At 43.8% G+C, this 25,709-nt stretch overlaps 1 protein-coding gene across 1 annotated transcript in view; it reads right to left on the bottom strand.

Annotated features, from left to right (window-relative positions):
• nrxn2b (neurexin 2b) overlaps nt 1-25,709 on the bottom strand; it is a 520,316-nt gene that overhangs the window by 274,525 nt on the left and 220,082 nt on the right. The window contains exons 12-14 of the mRNA XM_070854280.1: nt 3,510-3,629; nt 1,777-2,158; nt 194-384 (exon numbers count right to left, since the gene is read on the bottom strand). Coding sequence (XP_070710381.1) covers nt 194-384; nt 1,777-2,158; nt 3,510-3,629 — 693 coding nt within the window. The remainder of the gene's footprint in view (nt 1-193; nt 385-1,776; nt 2,159-3,509; nt 3,630-25,709) is intronic.

Below are 25,709 nucleotides of genomic sequence, written 5' to 3'. Positions count from 1 at the left end.
TACTGTAAAAGCCACTGTGATTGTGAAAGGAGGTCTAATTTAGATGGATTTGAAGCTGGCGTGCGTTCATGGCCGCCTTCCAAAAACACTTACGGGACAGACCAGGAACGACACCGGAATAGTTATTTCCCGTCAGTGGAAATGTTTTCTGTGGATGAATCGCTCATTGAGAGTCGGACGGCACTGCTGTTACCTTTCAGGTCCAGGTTGCGGGCTCCATTGGAGTGCTGAGTCACGGTGCGTGAGTCGATCTTGAGCGTATGTACGTTGTTGGCATCCCGGGACACCACCACGTTGTGCCACTGGTTGTCATTGAGCGGCTTGTCTGAGTTGCCCTTCATCAGCGACGGCCCGTTGCCAAGATCAAAGACGTAGTGAACATATCTAGGAAGACGGATATAGCAAAGCATCACAAAATGACAAATGTAATGTAGGAGAAAAATTTTGAAAGAAAAACAAAAATCAGCGTTTGTTGGTCAGAACAATTTTCAGAAGATGGGGGCAAGCATGGCAGCACTGATTTGGTTTTCATATTAGAATTCAAACCGTATTTTCCCATTACAATTGGTTTATTGAAATGATAGACACTGATGATGGGTCCCAGACAACAACACTCAACCACCAATTGCTATGACAAAGTGATTGGACGAGATGACTGTCACTAATGCATCCATCCTCTCCTCTGTCTCTGTGTTTCGAGAAAGTATAGATTAATATTTATGTGGCTGCACATAAGGTCTGGAATTTTTACGATTCTGGTTACTCACTGGTTTGACATGTAAATATAGAAACCTGCTTTTGTCTAAAATCCCCCGTTTGCCCAGAGGCAGACACGGTGGCACAGTTCCCTTCCTAACACAAATATGGCTGTCTTTTGTCTTTTAGGTTAAGGCTATTTTGTGGCTGTTCATTCAAGGTATGTGGGTTTTTTTTTTTTTTGTTTTTCTACCTCAATTCCAATTCCTTTATGTAGCCTCTTGTCTTTGTGTGGCAGAGGGAGCTCAGGCTTTTGTGTTGTAACTGTGCTGAATATAGAGCACAAGAGGAAGAGAGATACACAAGCAAAAGCCTCTTTTTGATACTCTAATTATGAACAGCTCTTGGGGTGATATAATTCACAATTCCAACCGGTTTAATTCTGGTTTGTGCTAGCCTCTTCAAGCTTTTATAGATAATTCCAAATACTTCCCCCCTCAAATGCATTGTAGTCACAGTTATCCATTAACAGTTATCAATTAATGGATTTAATGAAGTTTTCAAGAATAACAGATAATTCTCTACATTCTGTCTCCCAACCAATAGCGACCAGCGGTATGTGCAGCTTCCAGCTGAGCTTTTAAGACAACAGATTATGATTACTCACCAGCACAAACTAAAGTCACACAGCAGCATTAAATGACTCACTGATCTGTGTTAACTTTGAGAAAAATGGTGTTTTTAGTTTGAATTTTGTTAAGAACTTGCAGTCTAACTGATAGTTCAGGATTCCTTTCTTGATTGGTGCGGTGATCAATTCACAATTCAGCACTGTATTTCACATGGTGTTAGGTTTTGTAGGAAAATGGGCTGGATTTTGTGGCAAAGTGAGATTTTACAGCACCAAAAAAAAAGGACGGTGCTTGATGTTCGCCACAAACAGACTAAAAGCATTAACATTTTTTGCCACAGCAGATTGGAGAAGTGAAAGCCCAACTGAGAAATGACTTAAAATGTATTTATTATCATCATTAAAGCCAAACACTGAGGAAATTGGGGAAGAAAACCCAGAGGACTCACCCCTTCACCAGTTCAACAACAATAAAGTCACTCCCGTCTCCAGAGTTGAAGAGCATCAGGCCGTCAGGTGTGGTGGTTTTGAACTGAAAGAAGAGGTGCATGGAGGCGTAAGCTTGTAACGTTGCTAAAGCCAAGTAACTGCCTTTCGTTCGAAACGTCACAGGATCTGCGATGATGTGCCGCATGCCAAAGCGGGCGTTCAGTTCGCAGTACGAGATGTCCCCGTTTTTGCACTGGTCCAGATAGGGCAGCCCGTTGAAGGTCAGGCCCTGGAGGTGGCCGATGAAGTTCGAGGGCACCACCGATATGAAGCGCCGCTCGGTCATGATGCCGGTCTCGATGTTGTGGAACTCGAGACGTGTGTGGGCGCCGGTCATCTGACCTGAAATGGTGCAGAATACAAAAAAAAAAGAAGCTTAAAACTCAAATAGTGATACATAGACTGCAAAGCTGTCTGTCAGGCAATGTACTGTATAGAATCCTGGGGAAATGTTAAGAATTATGTCCCATTATCGCACCGTGAAAGGATTTTAACCATTCTAAGCAGACAAATTATATATCAAACTCGATACGCTCATGGACAACCCATGGTGATATTAAAATATACCTATAATGCATTGAATTATAAAACAATTCCTACAAAACTCCTAGAAGCTGTATGTGCTATATTAGTGTGGTGATAATCGTGTGTTACATGGTATAAGCATGCCTTTAATATGCTTATTAGATCTGAAAATTGATTTTAGATGCTTGACAAAAGTGTGTGTATACAGTATATGGCTTCATTTTAAAGCTTTGCAAAGGTTGAGCCTGCTTTTTCTAACCTGCTATGAAGGAAATTATACAAGCATACTATTGCAGAAAATCTCTTGGTACTGCTCTACAGGCTGCAATTTATATTGTGTTTACTGGCAGATGAGGAATAAAGAGCTTGGCGAGCTGCCGATTAAAATGCCTTCCATGCTTGAAGCGTGGCCAGCCCTGCGAGCGCTTCTTCCTTTTTTTTTTTTTTTTTTTCTCTCCCATGAACCAGTTTGCGAACCAGTCACAACGTCACAGGGTCGTTCTTCGCTTCTGGCCTCAGCGTAGCCGCTCCCTTCCCTTCATCTGGCTCGCATTTTTTCTTTCCCTCAGCCCCTTGCCCTGCCGTCCTTTCGCCTGCGGCCACAATATGGTGGGTGCCTGTGACTCCACCTCATCTCTTGACTTTTTCATCCCTCTCTTGCCATGTATCTTTCATTCCTCGTATGTACTCATTCTAAATGACATATATTTCAGAATTTCAGCAATTCATATCCCTGTAGAGATTCGATAAGAATGCAACAAGATGTTCTCCATCTCCACCCTTTTAAATGAGACCTACTGTAAGTCAGCGTGAGGAAGATCATGACCAGCGCTGGCTATTGAGGTTTACTCTTCAATACTTAACAGAACAATTTCTTTTAGCTTCAGCAATATTACCACGCTTGCCAATAAATTTTTTCTTAGCTCTGATACAACCAAATATCAGTTTGATAATAATGAATGAACCATATGCCGCCTCCATGTCTGACTTGTTATCATCATAATTAGTCACCTTTTTTCAAATAAGTAGCTTTAATGACAAATGGTAAGACTGTCGTCTCTCTGTGGGTTGATGCATGTGGCTTTTGCGACCGCATCCTCGCGCTCGCAATGATCTCTCTCGCTGCATGTCACTCCAAATGAACACCCCCCCCCCCAGTGCAACCAACCTTCCACTGTGACGTTATCCACAGACAGCTGCAGGCTCTTGCCTCTCCGCACCACCTTCACCGTGTGCCACTCATTGTCGTTCAGCTTCTGCCCCGCGAACACCGTTTCAGGTCCTTTGCCTGCAGCAAGGAGGGAATTCAAAATCACAAACCGCAAAGTGGGAATGCTGTGTGTGCCTACTCACACACTCACACACCCACACACACACACGCACACAGAGTTCACACACAGTAGGTGACAGTGCTAGTGGAGAAAACCTGCATTTTTGCAAAAACAAATTCACGCTATTGATTTTTCTCAGTTTACCAGAAATAAAAAGGAATCAAATCTGTGGCCTGACAGACTGTAAAATCGAATGTCTTCTCAAAAGCTCACAGTGTTGCATGCAGGTTGTCATCAAAGACAGTGGGACAAATAAGTCGTAAACCAGCTGAGGGAGTAGATTAGAACAGGCAGCAAGTGACGACTGGAGGTGCTGTCTCAGGAACACTACACGGAGTCATGTTGTGCTTCCACAGAGCATTTCACGTGTCACTTTAGCACATAGACGACTCTTGATGGCGAAGTCCAGACGCTTCAAATGCTCATCCCCCAAACAGCTCTCATCCCTAATTCACACATTCCATGTCTCTAATCCCAATTCCCTTCTCCCTGCTCACCTCTCTATGCTGTTTTTTTGTTTTTTTTTTTGAGGGAAGGGGGGTTTGCCTCTGCAACTGAAGGAGACAGTTTGATGCAACAACATATGGCTTTACAGAAATGCTTCTCAGAGCCATATAATTACGTAAGTGTCTTTTTTTCAAAGTGGGGATCAGGCTATTTATATCCTGCCAATGACAGAGCCCTTATTACATCAACATCAGAACAAATTGTTGGCGTGAGGGACTGACAGCGGGAGAAACAGTGTGGATTTTGATTAAGACGGCAGTCATGAATCCCTCTTTCAATGCACCGTGACGAGTTGACGTGATTCACGGCTAGAGTCGAGGCGGTGGCTGACACCGGTTTAATAGCTGTATCAATGTTTGTTTAAGGACTCAAAGGAGACGTACGTGAGCGGGAAAGTACGGGATGTGACAACAAAGAGTATCAATCACCCCTCTCGTGGCCTCAGAGGGTAAAATGCAAGTGTTATGCCAGTTGTGGGCGTGCACAGTGTCACGGCGATGAAGTGAAGGTAATCAGTGATAAGAAGGAATAAGGACGGATTCTGTGAACAATAATAATGAAGGGAAACTGAAATAGCACAACGCCGGAGGAGACCAGCCACTTCCATTACGCCACCTTCTGTACTCTCTGTGAGGGTTATTGTGGCTGGGAAATAAAGAAACCGTGCCGTCAGAGGACACTGACTATCGTATGGAGATTGTTTGTGTCAACAAATCAGTAATATCTGTGTTAATGTGTAAACAGTAAACACCTTCCACAAACACAGGAGTTATGAACTGCGGCGAAGGTTATACAGTATGTATTTATGCTAGTGATAAAGATGGGTCTTTCACTGCTCTGTCTGAGTTTTTGTTTTATTGGAACGGTGCTTCCCGTTCACGCCGTTTAAGAATACAGCTGTTAGCTGGCTTGCAGGTTCCTTTCATCCGTGGATTTATTATCCATAGTCTTTCTATAAGCTGTTTTTTCCCCCCCTTAAATAAATCAACAATAAGCCAGATTAGCTAATAAACATACACCTGTTGTCATGGCAACAGCAAACATTCAACGTTTTGAGCTGGGGGAGTGACTGCAGGGTGCAGGATTTAATACATTGTACAATGATTAAGATACTTTGTAAATGGACCAGAATTCATAATCCATCCACCCTGTGGAACCTTGTAACCTTGTCATTGGTAATAATATAATTGTTAATGATAGAATTGGTATTGTAATTGTTAATAATATAATCAGTAATAATATAACTATTGAACTGAATTCATGAATATCTGTTTAAAAGTTGTAAATGTTAGTAAAATATTCACAAATGTTTTTCATTCATTTGGAACTTAATATTCACAGATTTTTTTTCTTTAATTTGTGTGTTCGCAGATCTGTTTTGTGTTTACAAAATACTGTTGCAAGTTTGTATTTGCATTTTTTACACTTTTTTTTGTCTCAGTGTTATTTGTGTGATTAGATCAAGTATCTGAGTCCTTAATTATAGAATTTATATTAAATTATATTATGCAAGCAGCAATGAGCAGGCCCTTGCATGTCCCACTAATTTTATATACCTGTATATGAAGTGTTGACCATACCATGAAACTTTCATGTAAAAAGTGGGTCACGGACCCGTTCTCAGTGGGTCGTGGGCTTTTGCCTGGGGGAAAAAAAAAATTAAGAAAAAAATCCTGTGCTTTTATTCTGAAGGCGCAGTGCCGTCTGTTCACACTCCTAAGCAGCAGGTGGCGATAAAGCCCCGTGATGCCGATGGACTCCCGCCATTTCACAGGATAGAAGAAGACCCGAAAAGTTTGTTTCCATGCTAATTGACCCAAGCAGGACACTGACCACATGAGATCTGGGTGTTCTTACAGTGAGGACAGAGGAGGAGAAACACCTCAGTGTTGTGACACCTGAGGTGGAAGTGAGTGCTGCTTAGTTCTCTCAATTTCCCACAGTGCAGTGTTGTTTGTCACAGATTCAGTGAATGAGGATTCTCAGCCAAAGCTACATAATCTGAGTCTTTTTCAAAATACTTCTCAGCTGTTGCACTTTTTTTTTATTTTTTTATTTCCTGTTTGTGCATGAGATCAACAGGTATGTTAAAACAGGCTGAAGTCACTGAAGAGTTCTGTATGTTGGATCAACGGCTTCTGATCAATCCAGGTCTGTTCAGTGTGGAGCCACTGATGCAGGTCATCACATCAACTTACATTAATTAAATAAGATTATTAAATAAGATGCACTTGTTATTTTTGGTTTTAATTCAAATGCAGCACCACCTGCTATTTTGGTTTGGATCACTAAACTTGTTCTGTTGTGTTGGCATACTGTGATCTGCCATCTTTTCATTAAATACATTTGAGAAGTTGAACATTTTCCTCGATTACTCCGCTGCATTAACCCCTGTATGGTGTTCGGGTCTGTGGGACCCGTTTTCATTTTTTTCCATCAAGAGCAAAATGATACCATTAATTTTTTTTTTCAAACTCAGACTCATTGGCTCATATTGATGAGTCGAAAAAATGATTAATCGTATCATTTTTCTTTTGATAAAGAACATGAAAACGGATGAAATCGGGTCCACAAACCCAAACACCACACAAGGGTTAAAGTCAGTCAATCAATCAATCTTTATTTATATAGCGCCAAATTCGCAACAGCGTTCTCTCAAGACGCTTTCCATGAAGAGCAGGTCTAGTATAAAGTATAAAAGATGTCATTTCCTGTTTCCAGTAGGTGGCACTCTGGCTATGAAAGTGGCTTCTAGATGTCTTCAGACGTCAGACATGTCATTAAACATGTCCTGTTTGTTCGTGGCAAAGTATCGAAATCTGCTGAGCCTTTCGCCATTTTCACTCTGAAGCATCATCGAGGTCTTAAGGCCTCCACGGTGTGGTGTTTGGGCCCTAAGTAGAGAAACCAGCCCACCGTCAGCGGCGGTGGTTCTTTCTGACTGGTTGGCCGGATGGTGTATTATACCAGGTGCTCTAGTGGATGATATACTACAGCCTGTCGAAATATGATTTTTCCCTTTCCCAGTTGTGTGTGAAATTATTTAGTCTGGAGGAAGAAAGGTCCCATCAATTGATGGTCCTGCCTGGCAAGAACACACACATGGCCCGCTGGAGAATTGTTTTCCCATTTACTCCTGTTACTTTTTTTTTATTATATTGTTTTTTTCATGGGCTTTTTGTCTTCAGCCACATGAAATTGGAAAGAGAGATTTTTTTTGATCGCACCATGTGTGAAGTAAATATAAAGGGAAGGCTGCTGTATCGCTGCAAAGAGAGAAAAGAGCTGGCTGAAAGTTGCCAGCAGAGAAGTTGAAGCTGATACAAAGATAGATAGGAGGATGGGAAATGTGGGGAAATATGAAAACGCATGAAGATGACAAAAAGGAGAAACCCAGAAAAGGACCAAGATCCAGAGCAGCAGCAGCAGCAGCAGACCCAGCTGGCTGATGTAATAGTGTAAAAAGTTAAAAGAGGCTTGTGCAGCACAAATGGATGTGAATTGTTACCCTGAATAATAGAATCTATGCAATATTTATTTGGCTGATACAGGGACGCAGGAGAGCGAGGGCTACTGCTGCACTCATGAGAGCCATTTGACCATAATGCCCCTAACAATGGGGGTACCAAACACATCCATGCTGCTCTGGCCGAGCTAGCCAAGCGACAGAAAGCCGTGGGCAGAAGGGGGGACAAAGCATGATGCACGATGATGCAACACTACTTGAGGACCAACACAGGGAAGTTTGGGAAAAGTCCACTGGCACACACTCGTCTTTGGAGGGTGTCAAGTATTAAAACTTAAAATTAAAACTTAACTTACAGACTGTGGCGTATTTCTGCACTGGCTCAACGCCTGGATCCTGATGTTAGTTAAGAATAATGAGCGTCTCAAAACCGCATATTGATGAAGCATATGGTGTTGGGCTCAGTGTGATATATTGGTGAAGTCTCACCGCACTGCCCAGGTAACAGTGCACACTGGAGTGCTGAGAGCTAACCTGGGTTAAATGAGCCCTCTAAGCCTTTAATGCAGCCACTGGCACGGTGATGTAGTCATTGCTAGAAAAACAAAAAGGGACGAGTTCATTAATAAGAGAGCCGGCGATTATTAAATCGCAGTTAATATTCATCCCGCCACTTGTGCCCTCTCACGCCGTCTTGGAGATCGGCGGGGGCCAAAGGGCTGCGATCGCATCCCGTCGCCTTTTTTTTTTTTTTGTTCCCTTCCCCTCTTGGCCCGCCACCTTTCCAGCCACTTTCTAAATGTGTCACATGGGAGCTGAAGAGGTGTCGGGGAGATTTTCTCAACTTGTGTTTTAAAAAAAAAAAAAAAAAAATAGCTGGGATTGTGGATTGTATTTTCATCGAGTGTCGGCACACCATAAACGAGAGGTGTGATGTTTGTGGGCTCTTTCATAATTACCAGCAGTCATCCATCACTGGCCGTTGTGCTCCCTCTGTAAACAACCTTGATTAATGCAATCGGATCAATGGAACACAAGTCGTCGGCTAATGGTTGCCGGTTGTTTCCATCAGTCTCTATTCAGGCTGTGTGGCTGCTGCTGCTGCTGGTGCTGCTGCTGCTGCTGCTGAAGTCGAGTCCTTGAAAACAGTTGTGTAATTATTATGTCTAAACCCTAATCAAAACAACTCCAGAGAGTGGAGTTGATCATCAGGCTGCAACACAAAGACAACATTTCCATCATAACAGGAAAATAAAGATGAGAAATGTTTGTTTCCTCTCTGACCGTGTTAGATGGGATGACATCTCTCAGGCCGCTGATGAAAACGCGTGCGTCTTCACACATCTGAGGTGCTTGAAATAAATGAGTAATAAAAGAGAAATGTGACGAACCGAATGTGATGCCAAATCAGATAAAAGCTCTCCTTCCTGTTCGTGTTCATCACAACACCTCAACTCCAAGTCCCCCACATGAACTACAGATGATAAAACATTACTGTGAGGCTTGTTTCATTTAGTCTCCGTTGCATTCTGCATGAAGCAGAGAATTGTGTGGTCCGACTAACATCCCCCTGTTGTCACTCAGAATCAGGCCCGACTGGAGCCGGACACGAAGCGGACCCAGAGAGCTCTCCCATAGCGGCTGTTAAACCAACGGGCGCGCCGAAGCCCGACGCTCGGAGAGGGGCCCAGAGAGGAGCAGTCGCTGCCGGCCGTTGTGATGGCCGAAAACAGCACCACAGCATGACAGGCGGTCCCCGGTGAGTCCGCCGCTGGGGCGACAGTAGACGACTACGGAGGCAGCTTTGAGTCACGCAGTCATAAATGGGGGAGGGCAAAGCGTTTGTCGGGGTCGTTTAAGCATATGCGGTGTTTGTCTTGCAGCAGTAGCTGCAGGGTTTGCCGGCAAGTCAGAGGGTGAAAGTTTACTAGAACGGACTGAATGTGAAAATGTGTCTGAGCTAACAAGACAGTTTATACCCCCAGTCCACTCAGTCAGACTAGTGCCCAGACGGAGCTGTGGAGGAAAACCCAACTGTATGTTAAAATGCCATGGGAATAAGGGTTTAGATCAATCAGCCTTCATGAGACAAAATAAATGTACACTGATCAGAAAAATGTCACACAGTGGCACAACGCCGTGCCCTGAAAATGCCACTTTTTAAATCCGAGCACTGACTCAACTAAACAAAGGGAACCTCAGCCGCTATGTTAGTCGACTTCGGTAGATCACATGCACATTTTCCACGAGGTTTGACAGAACCCGCCGCCCTCGAAGCACGAGCTACGGCAGTGAATGCCAGTTCGAGCTCTGCGATTCAAATTTCCCCCCGGAAGAGAACGTGACCACGAGCAGCTAGCGCTCTGGGCTTTTGAGGTCACGCATGTTTTTTCCCGCGAAGTCACGCGCTCACGCATTCTTGCGCACACACACTTGCGAGCACCCGTGAGAGAAAAGGAAGCGTTTGACCGTTGGACTGCAGTCCAATTAAAGAAAGAGAGACACACTCCTCGGCGTTTCATTCTCGGCTCAGCAGCCCCACTCTGAGGGGAGAGGGAGGCTGCTAATGTGGAGTGTCGTCGAAAAAGAGAGTGTGCTCGAGAGAGAGGGAGGGAGATAGAGGGAGGGAGAGATTGAGGAGGAGCCAGAGAGAAAGAGAAAAACAGAAAATGCGGAGATGAGGGCAGATAGCGGATGATTGAAATTGATTTTTCATGCAGAGCAGCAGGAGGAGGATAAAACTCAACCTGAGAGACCGAATGCTGACCAGGGGGAATTGTAATGCCGGGCTTCTTCGTGGATTCACGGAAAAGACGGGGATAGAAAAAGACGTCTGCTTAGCAAGACGGACAGATGCTGTAATTAAAGTGGGAATATGTGTGTGTGCGCTACAAGTATAGGACTTATTTATGCTCATGATTAGCATTTCACTACCAGGTGATGAACCTCCGGCAACCCCCTGTTGTGCGCCCATCTGGGAGAGCGCAGTACACGTGAGCACACTGTACCATACACACTCAGACGGAAGTATGGTGCAGGTGCATACAGCTTTGAATGCATGTAAAGGAGGTTGTACACTTTGTTCTTTTAAACGTAAAACCACAGGAAACATCCGGCTGGACTGTCATTCTGTGTGGGGCACCGCTGCCCTTGAATAAAAAAAACGTCTTTTTTTGGGTGAGACACATAGTTTCAAACAGTTGTTGCTCTATAATTGCCCCCAAAATATAAATACATAAGAGAAACCCATATTGACCTGATAATGACCTACATCAGACATGTCAAACTCAAAAAGATAATTTCGTGTGACCATTAAGAATGGCCCTCCCACCTCTAATACTACAACTCCCACAATGCACCGAACAGCTGCCGTGCTAGTCAATGCATCGGTCGGCGCTGTCATAGCGACACTTATTTCGTTTAGCCCCCAAAATAAATGGCTAAACGAAAAGTGGACTTTGAAAGCAGGTGGGAGGCAGAGTTTTACCTGTGTGTCGATGTCGGAGGTGAACCCGTGTGTCTCGTTTGCGGAGCTGATGTAGCCGTAATTAAAGAGTATAAATATAAGACGGCACTGTGAGACAACACATGAGGATAAAGAACAAATGTGAGAAAAAATGTATTAAAATTGGATTTATTTTATTGAGGAAAAGTTGTTGAAGTTTGGCTGTTTAAATTCATATTTCTGAATAAAATATATATTATATTATAAGCTATAATGAAATAAGCACTTTTTGACTTTTTGACCGTGTTTTGGCCCCTTCTTTGATTGAGTTTGACCCCCCCCCCTTGACCTACATTGTGCCTATATGGGAAATTTAACATGATCATCCAGAAGAGAAAACCTGAAGCAGACGCTATTCTTCCAGTCATCACGCATAAACGTCATTTATCAGCAATTTTTTTTTTTTTTTCCTTTTGTTTGCAGTCAAAGTTATTGAAGATGAAGCCAAAAAAAAACGACTTTAGCATGTGCAGAACAAGCAACACTGCAGTAGCTTCACCACCCGCACAGTAGGTGGAAGGAGCAATATATTTGTTTTTGCCAGTGGAGATCTAACAATCAATCAATATGTATAGATATTGAATTAACGGCTCCTTGTGGTGTAAAATTGGCCACATCCAGATAATTATCCATGGGAGACGGCGTGTATGGATTTAAAGAACCAAACGTACAGCTGGTGTTAAGTGACGATAGATTTTCACGTAACAAAGTGATTTCAGCTGCAGTGTAAAAGTGGGGAGGTGGTAAGTGTTTCTTAGGTGTACAGTAGGTACTGTGGGCTATGAACTGAGACTACGTGGCTTTCCTGCTTTCCAAACATTTGTGGGAGGTGTGTGTTGGTGTGTGTGTGTGTGAGTGAGTGAGTGTGAAAGCTTGCTCTTCCGCTCAACCTTGCAGAGGAGAGCAGTACATGCTGTGCACAATAGATACATCTCCCACACACAAGCATGCTGCTTTGCTTTCCTGCCGTGCAAACAGACCAGTGCTCCTAATTGGACCGTTGGGGGTCTCGGTGTGTGTGTGTGTGTGTGTGTGTGTGTGTGAGAGGGAGAGAGAGAGAGAGAGAGAGAGAGAGAACACCAGATAAAGAGAAACAAAGAAAGAGAAAGAGCGCAAGAAAAGCGCTGTTACAATCTTAATCTAAGGTTATAGCATCAGTGGTGGCGAGGGGTTGGAGGAAGGCTTGTGTGTGTGTGTGTGTGTGTGTGTGTGTGTGTGTGTGTGTGTGTGTGTGTGTGTGTGTGTGTGTGTGTGTGTGTGTGTGTGTGTGTGTGTGTGTGTGTGTGTGTGTGTGTGTGTGTGCGCGTGTGCGTGTGCGTGTGTGTGTTAGAGAAAGTGAGATGACCAAAAGATAAAGAGAGAAATGCACCGTCAGCAGGACTACTTTCCCGGCCAAGAGACAGGCACAGGAACACCACGAGTGCTTGATGACGTGTGTGTGTGTGTGTGTGTGTGTGTGTGTGTGTGTGTGTGTGTGTGTGTGTGTGTGTGTGTGTGTGTGTGTGTGTGTGTGTGTGTGTGTGTGTGTGTGTGTGTGTGTGTGTGTGTGTGTGTGTGTGTGTGTGTGTGTGCAGGTGATCTGGATGATGTGCGTTTGTTATACTGCAATTGTATATCACAATTATAAGGAGAACATATTGAGCTTTGAGGACTTACTCTTTGGATTTATTTTCTTTTAATGCCAGTTTGAGTGTGTGAATGCATGTGGTGTGTGTGTGTGTGTGTGTGTGTGCTGCAGTTTATGTGCCAACCCCTGTGCCCCCCCCCTCTCCTCCGCCATCTGTGCTCCTGGCACGGCTCCTTAGTTTTGGTAATGAAGAGGAACGCCCCCACCCTCCTCACAAACACTTACTCGCTCTCCCTTTCTGTCATCTCCCTGTCTGTCTCTTTAACAGTCCAATCCTCCTTCAACATGTTCCCCTTTACCCTCAGATGGCTCTGCGCTGCAAACACACACCTTTAACACACACACACACACACAACAAACAACTCCTCTTTTCTCAGGTATCTCTGCTTTAAAAAACACCTTGAACACGCCATCTCCTCTGAATCTGCTTGACTTGCTATTGATTTTTTTTTTTTTAAACAGAGCCTTACAGCGTGTTGCCTCTTAAGTTCAAACGGCTGAATGCTCTCCTCCCACCCAAATGAACAAATCCTATAAATACTGCACATCTCATTGCCGCGCTAAAAGAGAGCCAAGAAGCGCTCTGAAACGCACATTGATAACCTACACTAGCCTCCGATTACACACGTTTTCGCACGTATTCGCACACACGCCCGGCGGTTTGATGTGTCATTCAGGACGCTGGATTGACTTGAATGTATTCTACATATTCTCTGCTACATTCCAGACCACAGCCCTTCACCTGTGAGCTCCAGGTGCAGATCACCGTGTAGAACACACATACAAAATGTTGCGTTAAATATAAATACTTCCTATAATAATATCGTTAAGCTATAACGATAGGTGATCTATTCTGCAGCTAGTACGTTGGACTTTTCTTAAGTGCATTTACTGGTCGAGTCTCTGCTGAAAACAAACACACCCTCACACTCCATCACACCCTTGTTTACGCTCTGGACCAGTTTTGAGGGCAGCAGTTCAGGAGATTTTTTGGACACCATGCCTCGCCAAACCCCAGGTCCAGTGCCCTTTTTCCTCATGCCTGCCTCCGATGAGTCATCCCCTGTGCCAGCTCTGCCTGGAGCAGATGGGTCGGTTCAGCATGGCATCACACCAGCCGACACAGTGGCATGTCAAACAGGCGGTCGTATTCCTGTGTGTGCCAAGCACAGTCATACTGTACCACCATATGGGTTTAATGTGCACCGAGATGGCACCGGATAGCCGGGTTTGACCTCAAATCAACAGAAATGCACACACACACACACACACAGGCCGGAGCATATATGAATGTATACACGCACACACACACACACAATCGCCAGTGACTATTTACCAGACTGCAGTCGAGGCCTCAAACTCTCATGCTGCAAGCACCACTGCACACATTCAGATGCACAAGCATACGCTGCCCAACTGAGGACAGTCATAGCTGCAGACATGCACTCACACTTCCCATCAGACAGACTCACAATCACACACAATCCACTCTATCCATCAGACGGCAATAAAAGAGACACACACACACACACACACACACACACACACGCCCTCCCCTCTGTCCTCTGCAGACCGCGATGATGGCCTGTGTTTGGGAGGTTAATGGCTGTTTGCTCCTCTCAACCTTCACACTTGATTACTCCAGTCGACTGCTTGTCTGGACGGCGGGGCCACGACTCCGGGACACCAAAGCCATTTCTGCCACCGCGCTCGTATGCTAACCACGTTCATCAGAAATGGTGATGTGAGATTGAGGGGGGAGCATTGTATCGCTTACGAATGGACGGCACAGAGACGTCCGTTAAAGGGGCGGGAAATCCTCAGTATTCCTGCGCAATTTGTTAAAGTTCTGAAACAATCCGCAGCAGGCGAAACGATTTATCACTGGCTTTAACGAAGAAAGATGACACACAACAGTAGTGTTTGACAGCTAGGAGGGGCGGATTGTGTTTCCAAAAGTACTTAAGCGGTATGCAGGTCGCATGTTTATTTATGAAGTTGAACTAATACAGTACAGTGGGGGCTTTCCACCACTTATAATCACTGTCTGATTTCCATTTGAAAGTGAGGTAATCTTATGCTCATTTGGGGAATTACGGTAAACTGCAGGAAATGACACGCTCTCCTGTAGCGTCGCAGTTTACAGCTTCACTATAATATGTCGCTGATATATTATGAGAAACATATAAACTCATTGGTTGAGTAGCAGAGAGTTATTATGGAATATAATAGATTCAAATATAAGATGGGGGGGGGGGGTAATATAGTTTAGATAAAATCACAATAGAGGCAATTCTGCAATTTGCTCTCTTGTGATTAGGTCTTGGTTCATAATATCTGTGAATTTTATAAAGAATGTGAGAAGTCGTAAGGTGCCCAGACGGATGCGTTTCACTTTTGGGGATTCAACAATCAAACAGTTTTGTCTTAACTTTGCCTAAATAAATCTACTGCTGATTTTAACCCTTTCATGCATGAATCATGATAACCTCAGTCAGAAGTGTTTTTATTCATCTTTAGGCATGAAAAATGTGAAGATTTTTTTTTTTTTTCAACCCATATTTTATAAAGATATATTTACATGTCCAGTAGTTGAAATATAGCTAGTGATGCACGATGCAGTAGACACGTGATTAATCATAATTTCCTCACAATATAAAAGCAGTACTTAAATTGTGCAATTGCATGACTCCTTAGATGTCCTTACCTACAAGGGTTTCTTTTTATAGAAGGCTTGAACAGAAAGAAATGAGCAACTTGGTGTTTCTGGCCGTCTGTCGACCATCTTGGTTTCTTTATTTTTCACTTGCAATGGCTTCCCACTGGGTAGCAGTCAGTGTATGAGATGATGCAATAGCATCCACTGTAGTGGCTGATGTGCAACTGTGCCATCAAAACTCATGCACATACAAGAAAACAGCTTTTGAATAGCTGCACACTGTAGTGACCTCTATGCATGAAAGGGTTAAAGGAGATTAAAAAAGGTACCGGCAACACCCAGCGCAAGCACTGCTTTTTAAATGCTTAAATGTTATTACAACATTTTGTCTGATGGAAAGAAGTCCTAAAACATGTGCTTGACTCCATGTTGACAAAAAAAAAAAAAAAAACTGCTCCCCAACAATCCAGAACCCCGAGCTGTTTCTTATATATGTGGCTAAAATTGAATGGACTATGCAAATAATGCCTTATTCAGACACCCAGGGGTGCAATTTTATAATTCATGACCAGTGACTGCGTTAACTGCCTTCATTGACTTTCAGATTCGTAAGTGTCTTGTTTAAAAATGAGCTGAGCAACGGCTAAATCGGAAAGTGTGTTTCTGGGCGAGCCACATTTAACAATAGTATATACATTATACAGTGAGTGAGAGTTTTTCATACCCTTGTTCTCTTCTTTATGCCTCAGTCACTCTGCAGGCAGCATTGCAGGATGACTTCCTAAATGGTTATTATATATACATAGCATATGGACGCAGTGGAAGTAGAAATTACTTTTTTTTTTTTTTACTGCTGCGGAATATGGTTTCAGAGAAGACTGAGGGTTCTGACCCCTACGGACATGTTTTTTTTTTTTTTTTGTTTTTTTGTAAAAAGCAAAGGGAGACGGCAAGAATAGTTACATAAGGCTGCAGAACTTGATTTAGTTTCTATGGCAAGAGACAGGATTTACTTTGCTTTTCAGAGTTATCAGGATAAGACCTCCTTTGACGATAATGTCATTTGGCTCCTATCTTAAGATATCATATTTTCTATCTCAAAGGAGCGCAAGCCTATCGCTGCAGATCTAATGAAAAGCCGGGTGTGTGTGTGTGTGTGTGTGTGTGTCTCCATGCATGCCATCTAAATGGCAGCCGTCTGCTAACAGCAAAGATGCCGTGATGGAAATGAAAGATAAGAGTAGATAACGCTGATAAAAACGCAAGCAGACATCTGCATGAAGAGCCTCTATCTATAGCTCTTCTCCCTCCTCCCTCTTCCCTCATGCCATTGTCCCGACTATCGTTCTCGTCCTTTCTCTTTCCCCAATTCCGACCTGTGTTTTCCCCCACTTTCAGTCTATCACGTTCTGCCCCGCGCAAAGTAGCTCCCCTTGTTCTGCTGCGTGTGTTGTAACGCTGAGAGCAGATGCATTTCTTGGAGGAGGTGCTGGAGGAATGTGTTCGTGCCGGTGCATGGGAGGGATTGGTGGTGGTGGTGGTGGTGGATCAGGTGGGGGGGGGGTCTGACAGTGGCATGCTGACACAACAGCAAGAACAGCCCCCCTGTGGCAACATCCAAAACATCTCCAACATGGCGCCAAACGGGGACAAGAAAACAAAGATGGGAGGTGGCCGAGTTTGTCCAAGAATACGGAAGTGGGTGTGATGGCGAGGGAGGGTCCATGACAGAAAAAGAATAAGAGGAAGGGAGGCCCCCCCCCTCCCCGTGCCACCTCCAGAGATATGGCAGCCTGTGCGTGTGTGCGTCTACTTTTCTTTCTATGAAGCAAAAGGAGTGTGTGATGCTTTGCTCGCATGCAGACATTTGTAGTCGGTGCTTGTTGTCGGGGAGGGGGGGGCACACACTTTCTCTTCCCCACTGTTCTCGCCCCTGTGCAGGAAGAGTGCGCTGGAGCTTTTAGCATCCATGAGAGAATAACCTCCGTCGATAGCTCCCAGCATTGCAGATGGCCGCCGCAGGAAGATCTATTTGACTCAGGAAGATGTTGAGGACAGCAGATTGATTTCAAGAAGCGGGAAAATGAATCATACATTTTGTACGTCCTCTCCAGAATTTCAGAGCTCCCCTTCAGTGCTTCAAACACAGGCAACTCCCTCCTTCTCTTTCGCACTACCATCTGCACCATCCTCGATTTCCCTTTTCATGCTCACCCTCCATCTCCTGCTACTCATCAGTTTCCTTCGTCCCCCTTGTTTTATTTTTTTTATTTTCCTCCCCCTCACATCTGTCTCCCTTGCTCTTAGAGAAAGGTCCCAGAGGGGAATGCTGATTTATGGTTTCAACCGCACTTTCCAGTATGCTGTGGCGGGAAGGCATGATCCCATGGGATAGCCATCAGTCCTACAAGGCAGTATGGGTTTCGACAGCTCCGGGCTGCTGCCAGTTCTCTCATTAGAGCCTCCGTAATGAGTCCATATCTAACCTGTCGCTGGTGCCGTGCAGCACTGAAAGGAGGGAGACTGATCGTGGACTGAGGTCGTGCCAGTGAGGCAGCCACACCCAGATTCAACACAAAGGTCCAGTCCTCTGTGCAGCCATTCAGATCAGGTGAAAAGTGTGACCTGACAAAATGTGTGTGAAAATAGGTGGGGAGCATCCGATGTGGACGGAGAAAATCTTTTCCTATGGAGCAAAGAATTGTTTTGCACTTCAGTGCTTGAGCACTTGTGCAAAACACAAAAACCAAGTTGAAGTTGATTGGTTTAAGTAATGATCACATCAAGCCTTTGACCCTTTGTGCTTGACACTTTACTATACTACACTTCTGTTGGACTATCTTCATTTTTGTGCAATAGCAGATCATCAATCTAATGCTAGAAGAGTTCCAAACGACTGTTTTCATGATAACCTTAAGATCAGCAGCACTAAAACACAGTATGTCCTCGATAAAATCTGCAGATTTCTAAAATGTTAACAAACCAGATAAAGTGTGACTCTGCGTAACCCTTTCTGTCTGACAACTGTACAGTCATCATCACTGTATATTGTCTCACCAAGCAAAAGATCTCCAGGCGATGCATATAAGGTAGGAGAGCGTTGGCAGAATACTTAATATCTGCAGTCAGACCGGTCCATCAGGATCACACTGCACATTACAGTGTCATTCTAATACAGAGCAACTGGCCTGTGTAGGAGACCAGCAGTAGCGTCTTTTAACAAACCGTTTACCGCATTTAATTGGAGACCACTGGGGGGGGGTATCTAATAGATTCCTAAAATGTATTCTGCTGGTTACAGTAAGAGTTCTGCGAGCACTGGTTTGTGTTCAAAGTAAGATTGTTCTCAAAACGGAACAAAGCGAATAGGCAGGGAGAGGAACGTCCTCACAACTCGGGAAAAGAAAAACCCTGATGAGAACGAATTGGTCGAGAACGAAAACTAACCAGCCGCTACAGTCGGATGAGCTACCAGTTGAAGGTGCGAGAGTTGAAGGCTCCACCCTTCAGCTCAACATGCTCCGCGAGCTGTTCGGCGGACCAGCAGGGCAGACGTGGTCTTTGGCTCTCAGTACTTGACCAGGTCCCAGGTGAAAAGACGGAGCAGGCAGCTTTCTTTTTCCTACCTTGTCCGAGCAAAAGAATTGAAATTGTGGCCGGAGCACAAATAGAAAGTGGAACATCGGTGTGGACAATTCTTATTAGACAAAAAGGGGCAGGAAGACAATCTCCTCAATCGGTTAGGTCTAGCGAGCAGATTGCCTCAGGTGTTTCAAGTTCACAGAGAGCGGAGACGGGGGGGGGAAAGAAGAAGGATATCGAAAAAGAAAAACCATACGGCGCTCTGCCATCCTTGTTAGACCTCCTTCATTCGTTCAGCATTAGTCGTAACCATCGCCTGCCCCGATTCCTTATTTTCCTCTCTCTCATTGTCTTTCCACTCGTTCATTTCTCAGCTGTTGTTGGGAGTCGAACCCCCCACCCCCCCACCCCCCCTCCCTGTGTCGACACTCTGCTTTGTCAATTCAGGTTTCTTTCACCTGTCTTCCGTGTTTATCTTCTTTCTCCTTGAGCTTTAAAAGTGAGTGAAGGATGTTGAACACGGAGTCTGAATGCAGCCTTGCTTTGAAATAATAGCTAAATAAAAGATTTTTACGTTTAAGACCATCAGCTTCCCAGCATGGAAATATTTGGTAATAACGGGTCTTTGGCTAATTTGTGCAATTGCATCCAATGAAAGAAATGTTTTGGGTGATTGTCTCTTACTTTAAGAAAATAAATGCAATCTGCATCTTTTTTCTATTTTCTGATCAGATTTTTACTTACTACAACTACTTAGGCTACATTTCCTACTTTGATTACTAGCCAACACCTGCTTACTAATTTAGACTCTGAAACTAAGAGTACAGTTTTTTCTGATGACCACAGCATATATATTTCCCTTATACATGCATGAACAGGCTTGAAAGCTCAGCAGCTACAAAGGTTGGGGCCTCGCCGCTTACTATAGGTGAGAAATAAAATTTGGTACATCTGTTGACCATAAAGTTGGAATCAAATGTTTTTTTTGACCTCTTCTCATGAAATGATTGTGACAGTGTGATTTATTCTTGATAAATAAAGTGTATATCTTCTCAACTTTATTGATCAAACTCCTCCAAACACATCACAGTGAAACTTAAACCACAATGAACCTTTGCAAACTGTGTATTCAGGCTTTAACAAAATTGGGGGTATTGAACAATTATTCCAACTTTATGGACAACAGTGTATATGGTAACCAGTGGACAGTCGTGCATGATATTACACACCGGACCTGCCATTTACATTTTGTTTGGGGTTTTTTTTTGGCTCCAACAGATGCTTCTGCCGTCACATTAACGCGACGCGTGTGCGACAGAGCTCGCGGTCGCCGTAAAAAACACATCGGCAATTATATATATATGCAATTTCTAACGCGAGGATGTTCCCACACAGACTCACTGACCCCCTTTGCACATTCCATTCTAGATGTAGCTACAAAAATGACATGATTATATATTCCTTTGAAGTTCATACAGGCTTCAAAGTGCTTCTTTATTGGGTCATTTCTGTTTTAAGAGGCGTTTCGTTCGCTCCCGTTTTTAAAAACATGCAAAAAGCAAAATGTGATAAAACGTGTGGAAACGAAATGAAGTTGCGTCCATGGGAGGGGGATGTTTGTTTTTTTTTTTTTTTTAATGTTTCTTTTCTGTCTTTTAAAGATGGAATTTGTGTGACGACACACTCTTTCAAGGGAGCTGTCGGGGGAAGGTTGCTTATATCCAATGCACTTACATGTTTTTTTTTTCTCACACTGGGCCTGAGCAGTGCACCAGCATCACCCAGACAACTGTTAATTATATTTAAACGTGTTAACTACTGGGGGAATGTGCAATTAAGTTCTGTTGTCCATCGCTGAACTAGATGATTGCTTTTAACATAAATCTATTTATATCAAATGACGCGCCCATCTCCGAGGGTGCACAGATCTAAGGCATTATGTTAATAACATACTCCCCTTATTGGCTCATTGCACCACATTTGGCCTGGAGTTTTGGAGGATAAAACGAACATTAAATAAAAAAGGGCTGTCCTCCATCGGAGCATTAAATTGCCTTTAAAAAAATCAGATCCCGATCCAAGCATCTCTAAAACAAATTTTATACAGTCTAACTCTGATACATGCTCAAACTTCACAAACTCGAGAACATTGTGCGTGATGATGGCAGCTCCTCGTGCCCACTGCACATCCATCTCTGACATCCATTTGGCCGAGGATGGATGCGGTGACTCATGATTTCAGCGAACGATCGGAAACTCATTCAAATTCAATATTTGCGATTCCTCGAGAAGTAAGGGAGCCATCTGCTTCCAGACGAGTGAGGAAAAAGAGCTGGGCGGGCAGATAAGAACTCAATTCAATACAAATTAGACTGAACAAACCATCCATTCAAATATAAAATGACCGTGACACACCCGCCCTCTGGACACACAAACTGTAGCTGCGGGGGGGGGAAATGGTTACAGATCGACATGCGCCGTGCTGCGCCTTTCAGTAGTCGTGACTGTGCAAGACACATACGAGGGAGGAGCGTGACACCTGACAACCTGGGTGGAGGCAGTTAAGGCGGAAGACGGTGGCAGCTTCTGTGACACAGATATTGCTGCGTTTTGGGCGCGTGGGAAAAAAAAACCTTTTATCCTGCCTGCCGCAATATGTGTCAAGTGATGCGTGCGTACATGTGCATCTGTGTTTGTGGGCGTTCGTATTAACCGTGACACTCATCACTCTTAGTCATCGGTGCTCTGTGTTCTTATTGGTCTGTGGCATTGTTAGAAAGATAATAAAAAATGTGGAGCCAAATTCACTTATCTGGAAAATGACTCAATAATAGGATAAGGTGTGGGTCACTGTTAGGATAATTACTGCTTCATGAAAATCTATATAATTTTGGGCACATATAAAAATGAATTAATGTCCCTATCTTGGTTTGCCTCTTACAATTAACTTGTTACCACAAGTTTTACTCACATGAGAGATTAGTCACAGCCGCTATCTTCCACCACTGTTCCTATTATTATTATTATTATTATTATTATTATTATTATTATTAACATCCTTCTGCCATAGTTTCTAATCCTACTTTGCTGACATCCAGTGGTTAAACTGAACACCTTTCTATAGTGATATAAAAGTGGACTACAGCACCCAATGACATCACTGCTGGGTGTGTTTACAGGGTGTTTCACATGGCTCATGTTAGACCCGGTATTAAGCTCGGTGTGCAGTTGGTTTTGAGCCACACTTGTTGGCAGAACACTTTGCAATCATGCTAGAACTGATTGCTCATAATAAAAAGGTAGTTGAGAAAAAAAACATTTATAGGGCTTTTTATAGTTGCTAGTCTTATTGGGCAGACCAAATACCATATTTTCACTGCCATAGCTAGCCAATAATTTCCTGTACAGTCCAGTATACTATATTATATATTCACAATTTACACCAAGTCTTATACCCTTTGTGTTACAAGTCAGACAGTAATGGTTTGGAGGTCTGGCTGGTGGATAGGCATGCCGAGCATTAGAAATAGAAGATGAGGTGAAGTCATCATCTTAACAGAGTATTTTAGTAGCCAAACACTAACTATAGTTTATTTTTTTGCTATGAATACTATCTTTCCTCTAACTTTCACCATAGCTGCCGTTAGGACAAACTAAAAAAAAAGGAATCCCAAAAGAGAGACAGAAGCTGCACACTTAGCAGAACACAGTAATGATATTGTGATTAAGACAAACAGGCTCTCTCCGTCTTCAGGAAAGTGTCGGCTGTTAGTCAACACACAGGAGATCCATCGTTAGCTGAGGGGATCTGCATCGGCTGGTTGCACCTGTTACTGTCAGGTAACACATTTAAAAAAAAAAAAAAAATAATTCCAGCATTAGGTCACTTTCGCAGCTATAATTCCTATACAGTAAGTTTTGTGATGCTCACACACTGAGCTGCTATCAGTTACTTTCTGTCTCCTCTACACACACACAGTGCTTTTTTTTTCTCAGCGTGCTCTAGAGTGAGCACTTGCAGGTGGATAGGCCAAAGGGTATGGCATTAGCAGACGGGAGCGCTCGTGTCCAACATGCAGGCCATATGTCACGCCAAATCTCATCCCATCTAGTGCAAAGAGGAGGCGCTGCTAGCTGCTGAAAGGGCCACCTTCCCAACAGATACCATCAGCCCGACGCCCCGACCTGACCGGAGCTGAGGGCTGCAGCTCTGCCCCCCGTATCATATCATACCATATCCTGTCGCATTACGGTGGGAGAGCAGCGTCACGACGCGCTGCAGTAAAAACACAAGGCGGATAATTCACCTCCTGAGAGTGTCAAAGCGCCAAAAGTTCTTCATACAAGTGATGTGATTAGTTATGCATCGTGGGATCACTGTTTATTTATATCAGTTAGTGGAACATGGTTTAGTATCGTGTGGATCCTGTGTTCTTACTGAGTCACAATGCAAAATCCTGCTATTCTGTTCCTGATATATTGTGTCTAGATATGCCTTTTTATCCTGGAAACACTGCCCTGGCTGAATCTACAGTCGTCACCTTGTGTTTACTTAGGCCATTTTTGGTAGTAGGTCGTAGGTCATCACATTTTGATTCGTCGGGCATATTCAGTATTCGGTTCTTTATTCCACTACTCACTGGCCTTTTTCTGTGGCCATGCGACACATTCATGATGCTGCTCAGGCTGCCACAGTTTTGCTTTCTTGTGCAGGCAGTGCCACTAAGTTATAATAAATGTAAATGAATAATCTTCTTGGAGCAGCTGGCAGAGGGACTCCGGTACCTTATTTTGTCACATGCATTCAAGGCTTTAGCTGCTGTGGGGTCCTGGAGGAGGAATCGACCCGCAGGTGCATTGAATAAATTGTGGTTGTTGAATAATCTCTACCCTGGTTTGCTTCCTCTCTCTCTCCCTCTCCCTCTCCCTCCCTCTCCTCGCATACACACTCTTTATTTTACACAGTGCCGTGTGCGACTGAGTAGCCATGAAGCAGGGCACCGCTGCACGAGGGTGCTCGGTTAACGAAAAAAGAAAGTAAAGGTTAGATAAAAATATTCCTGACAAAACTGCTGAAACCCAGTGTTCCAAGTGAGCAGCACTACTGAGTAACTGCGTGAATCCATGTCAGGTCTAGCTAGCCTAACAGGGAATGACTTGGAGCCCCTGTGTTGGGATGAAAAGAAAAATAGGTTCAGTCTTCTCCACCTTCTCACTGCTGAGGGGAGATCATCCCCAGTGCTTGTGTGACATCTAGTGGTCAAGCTGGGAACCAGCATCCTCCGAGCATCATCTGAATGTGTGTCATGCCAGTGGCTCCACACATAATAAGTGCTGTAATTCGTCATACACTTGGATCACTTCCATGCCTGGCAGAGGCTTTTGAAGTTTTTTTGGAATTGCACTCTATAAAGTCTGACATAAACAGTCCTGAAGTGTATTTTAAGTGCTCAGACGTGACACACATACGGCGGGAGAATGGGACGTCGCACGAGTGCGGTTCATATACAAAACCTCCACTGACATAATTCGTTTTGTGGCTTCAGCTATCACCACTGCACATTAAGAGCTGTAACACCTTCGTGCTCAATAAATGACTGAATGAATACTCGGCAAAAAATCTCTAAAACTACTTTTTTTCTTAAGATAGAAATGGAAATTAAAAAAAACTATCACTGCTTCGTGATTCTAGCTCCTTAATTGCTGTGATGTAGACGATGTCAAGCCCCCAAACTCAAAACATACACACAAAGACACAAACACTATGGCAAACAACAGGCTTTCTCCACTTTTGTCACTGCGGCTTGCGACACTTACCTGTGGGCTAGTTGTTCAATTGTCAGTGGCCATGATAGAAATAACTGTTTGCTATCATTCTGTCAGCATGGGGCAGAAAAACATTAGCTTGCTCCGAAAACAAGCACACAACAGGTGGTGCCGTCTCTCAGTGGATAAGCAATTAGCTTTCTGGGGGCCAAAACTACAGTTTTGTCCCACATAGAAAACAAGCAACACCTGTGTGTGCAGCCAAGTGGAGCCAAGTCTCAGCGCCGCATAATAGAAAATGGAAGCATCCAACAGGGGAGTGTCAAGTTGCCCTTTTCTGAATGCGTTTTCGGAGAAGGTTGACAGGAAAATGAATAGAATGGGTAATAAGCAGGGAAGAGGCAATGAAATAATTTCATAGCAAAGTGATGGGCGAGTGAGGAGGTCCTGATAATTATGCAAGTGAAACAGTAATTAAAACTGTGACAGAAAAGGGGAAATCAAAGTGACAGAACTAAGGAATAGAAAGCGCAATGCAACTTAAATCGTGTTTTTGGAAAAAGCAGAGACGTACGAACGAGGCGGTGTGAGAACTATAATTACCGCCCCTCGCAGCCGTGCGCCTCCGCCAGCCCAATCGAGTTGCATTTCGCGCCGACGTCCGTCCCAAGACCCAAGATTAGTGTCGCCAATTCAGTATTCGACCGAATGTGAAATATGGTCACAATCTCCTCTTCTGTTCCTGAATTATGGCGCTGAGTTACAGCCGGAGGAGTGTTTTTTTTTTTTTTGCAGAACATTGTGATGTCAAAGTGAAGCTTTTCACCTTTTTGCATATGAAAAGTCATCACTTTATCCATTTGAGAGACATTTTGTCATAAATAGTGAATGAATGAATTCTTGAGTTATGGCCAAAATGTGTGAC

This window comes from Pempheris klunzingeri, chromosome 23 (genome assembly GCF_042242105.1).
Source record: "Pempheris klunzingeri isolate RE-2024b chromosome 23, fPemKlu1.hap1, whole genome shotgun sequence".
Taxonomy (NCBI): Eukaryota; Metazoa; Chordata; class Actinopteri; order Acropomatiformes; family Pempheridae; genus Pempheris; species Pempheris klunzingeri.
This window is presented reverse-complemented; position numbering and strand designations above follow the sequence as displayed.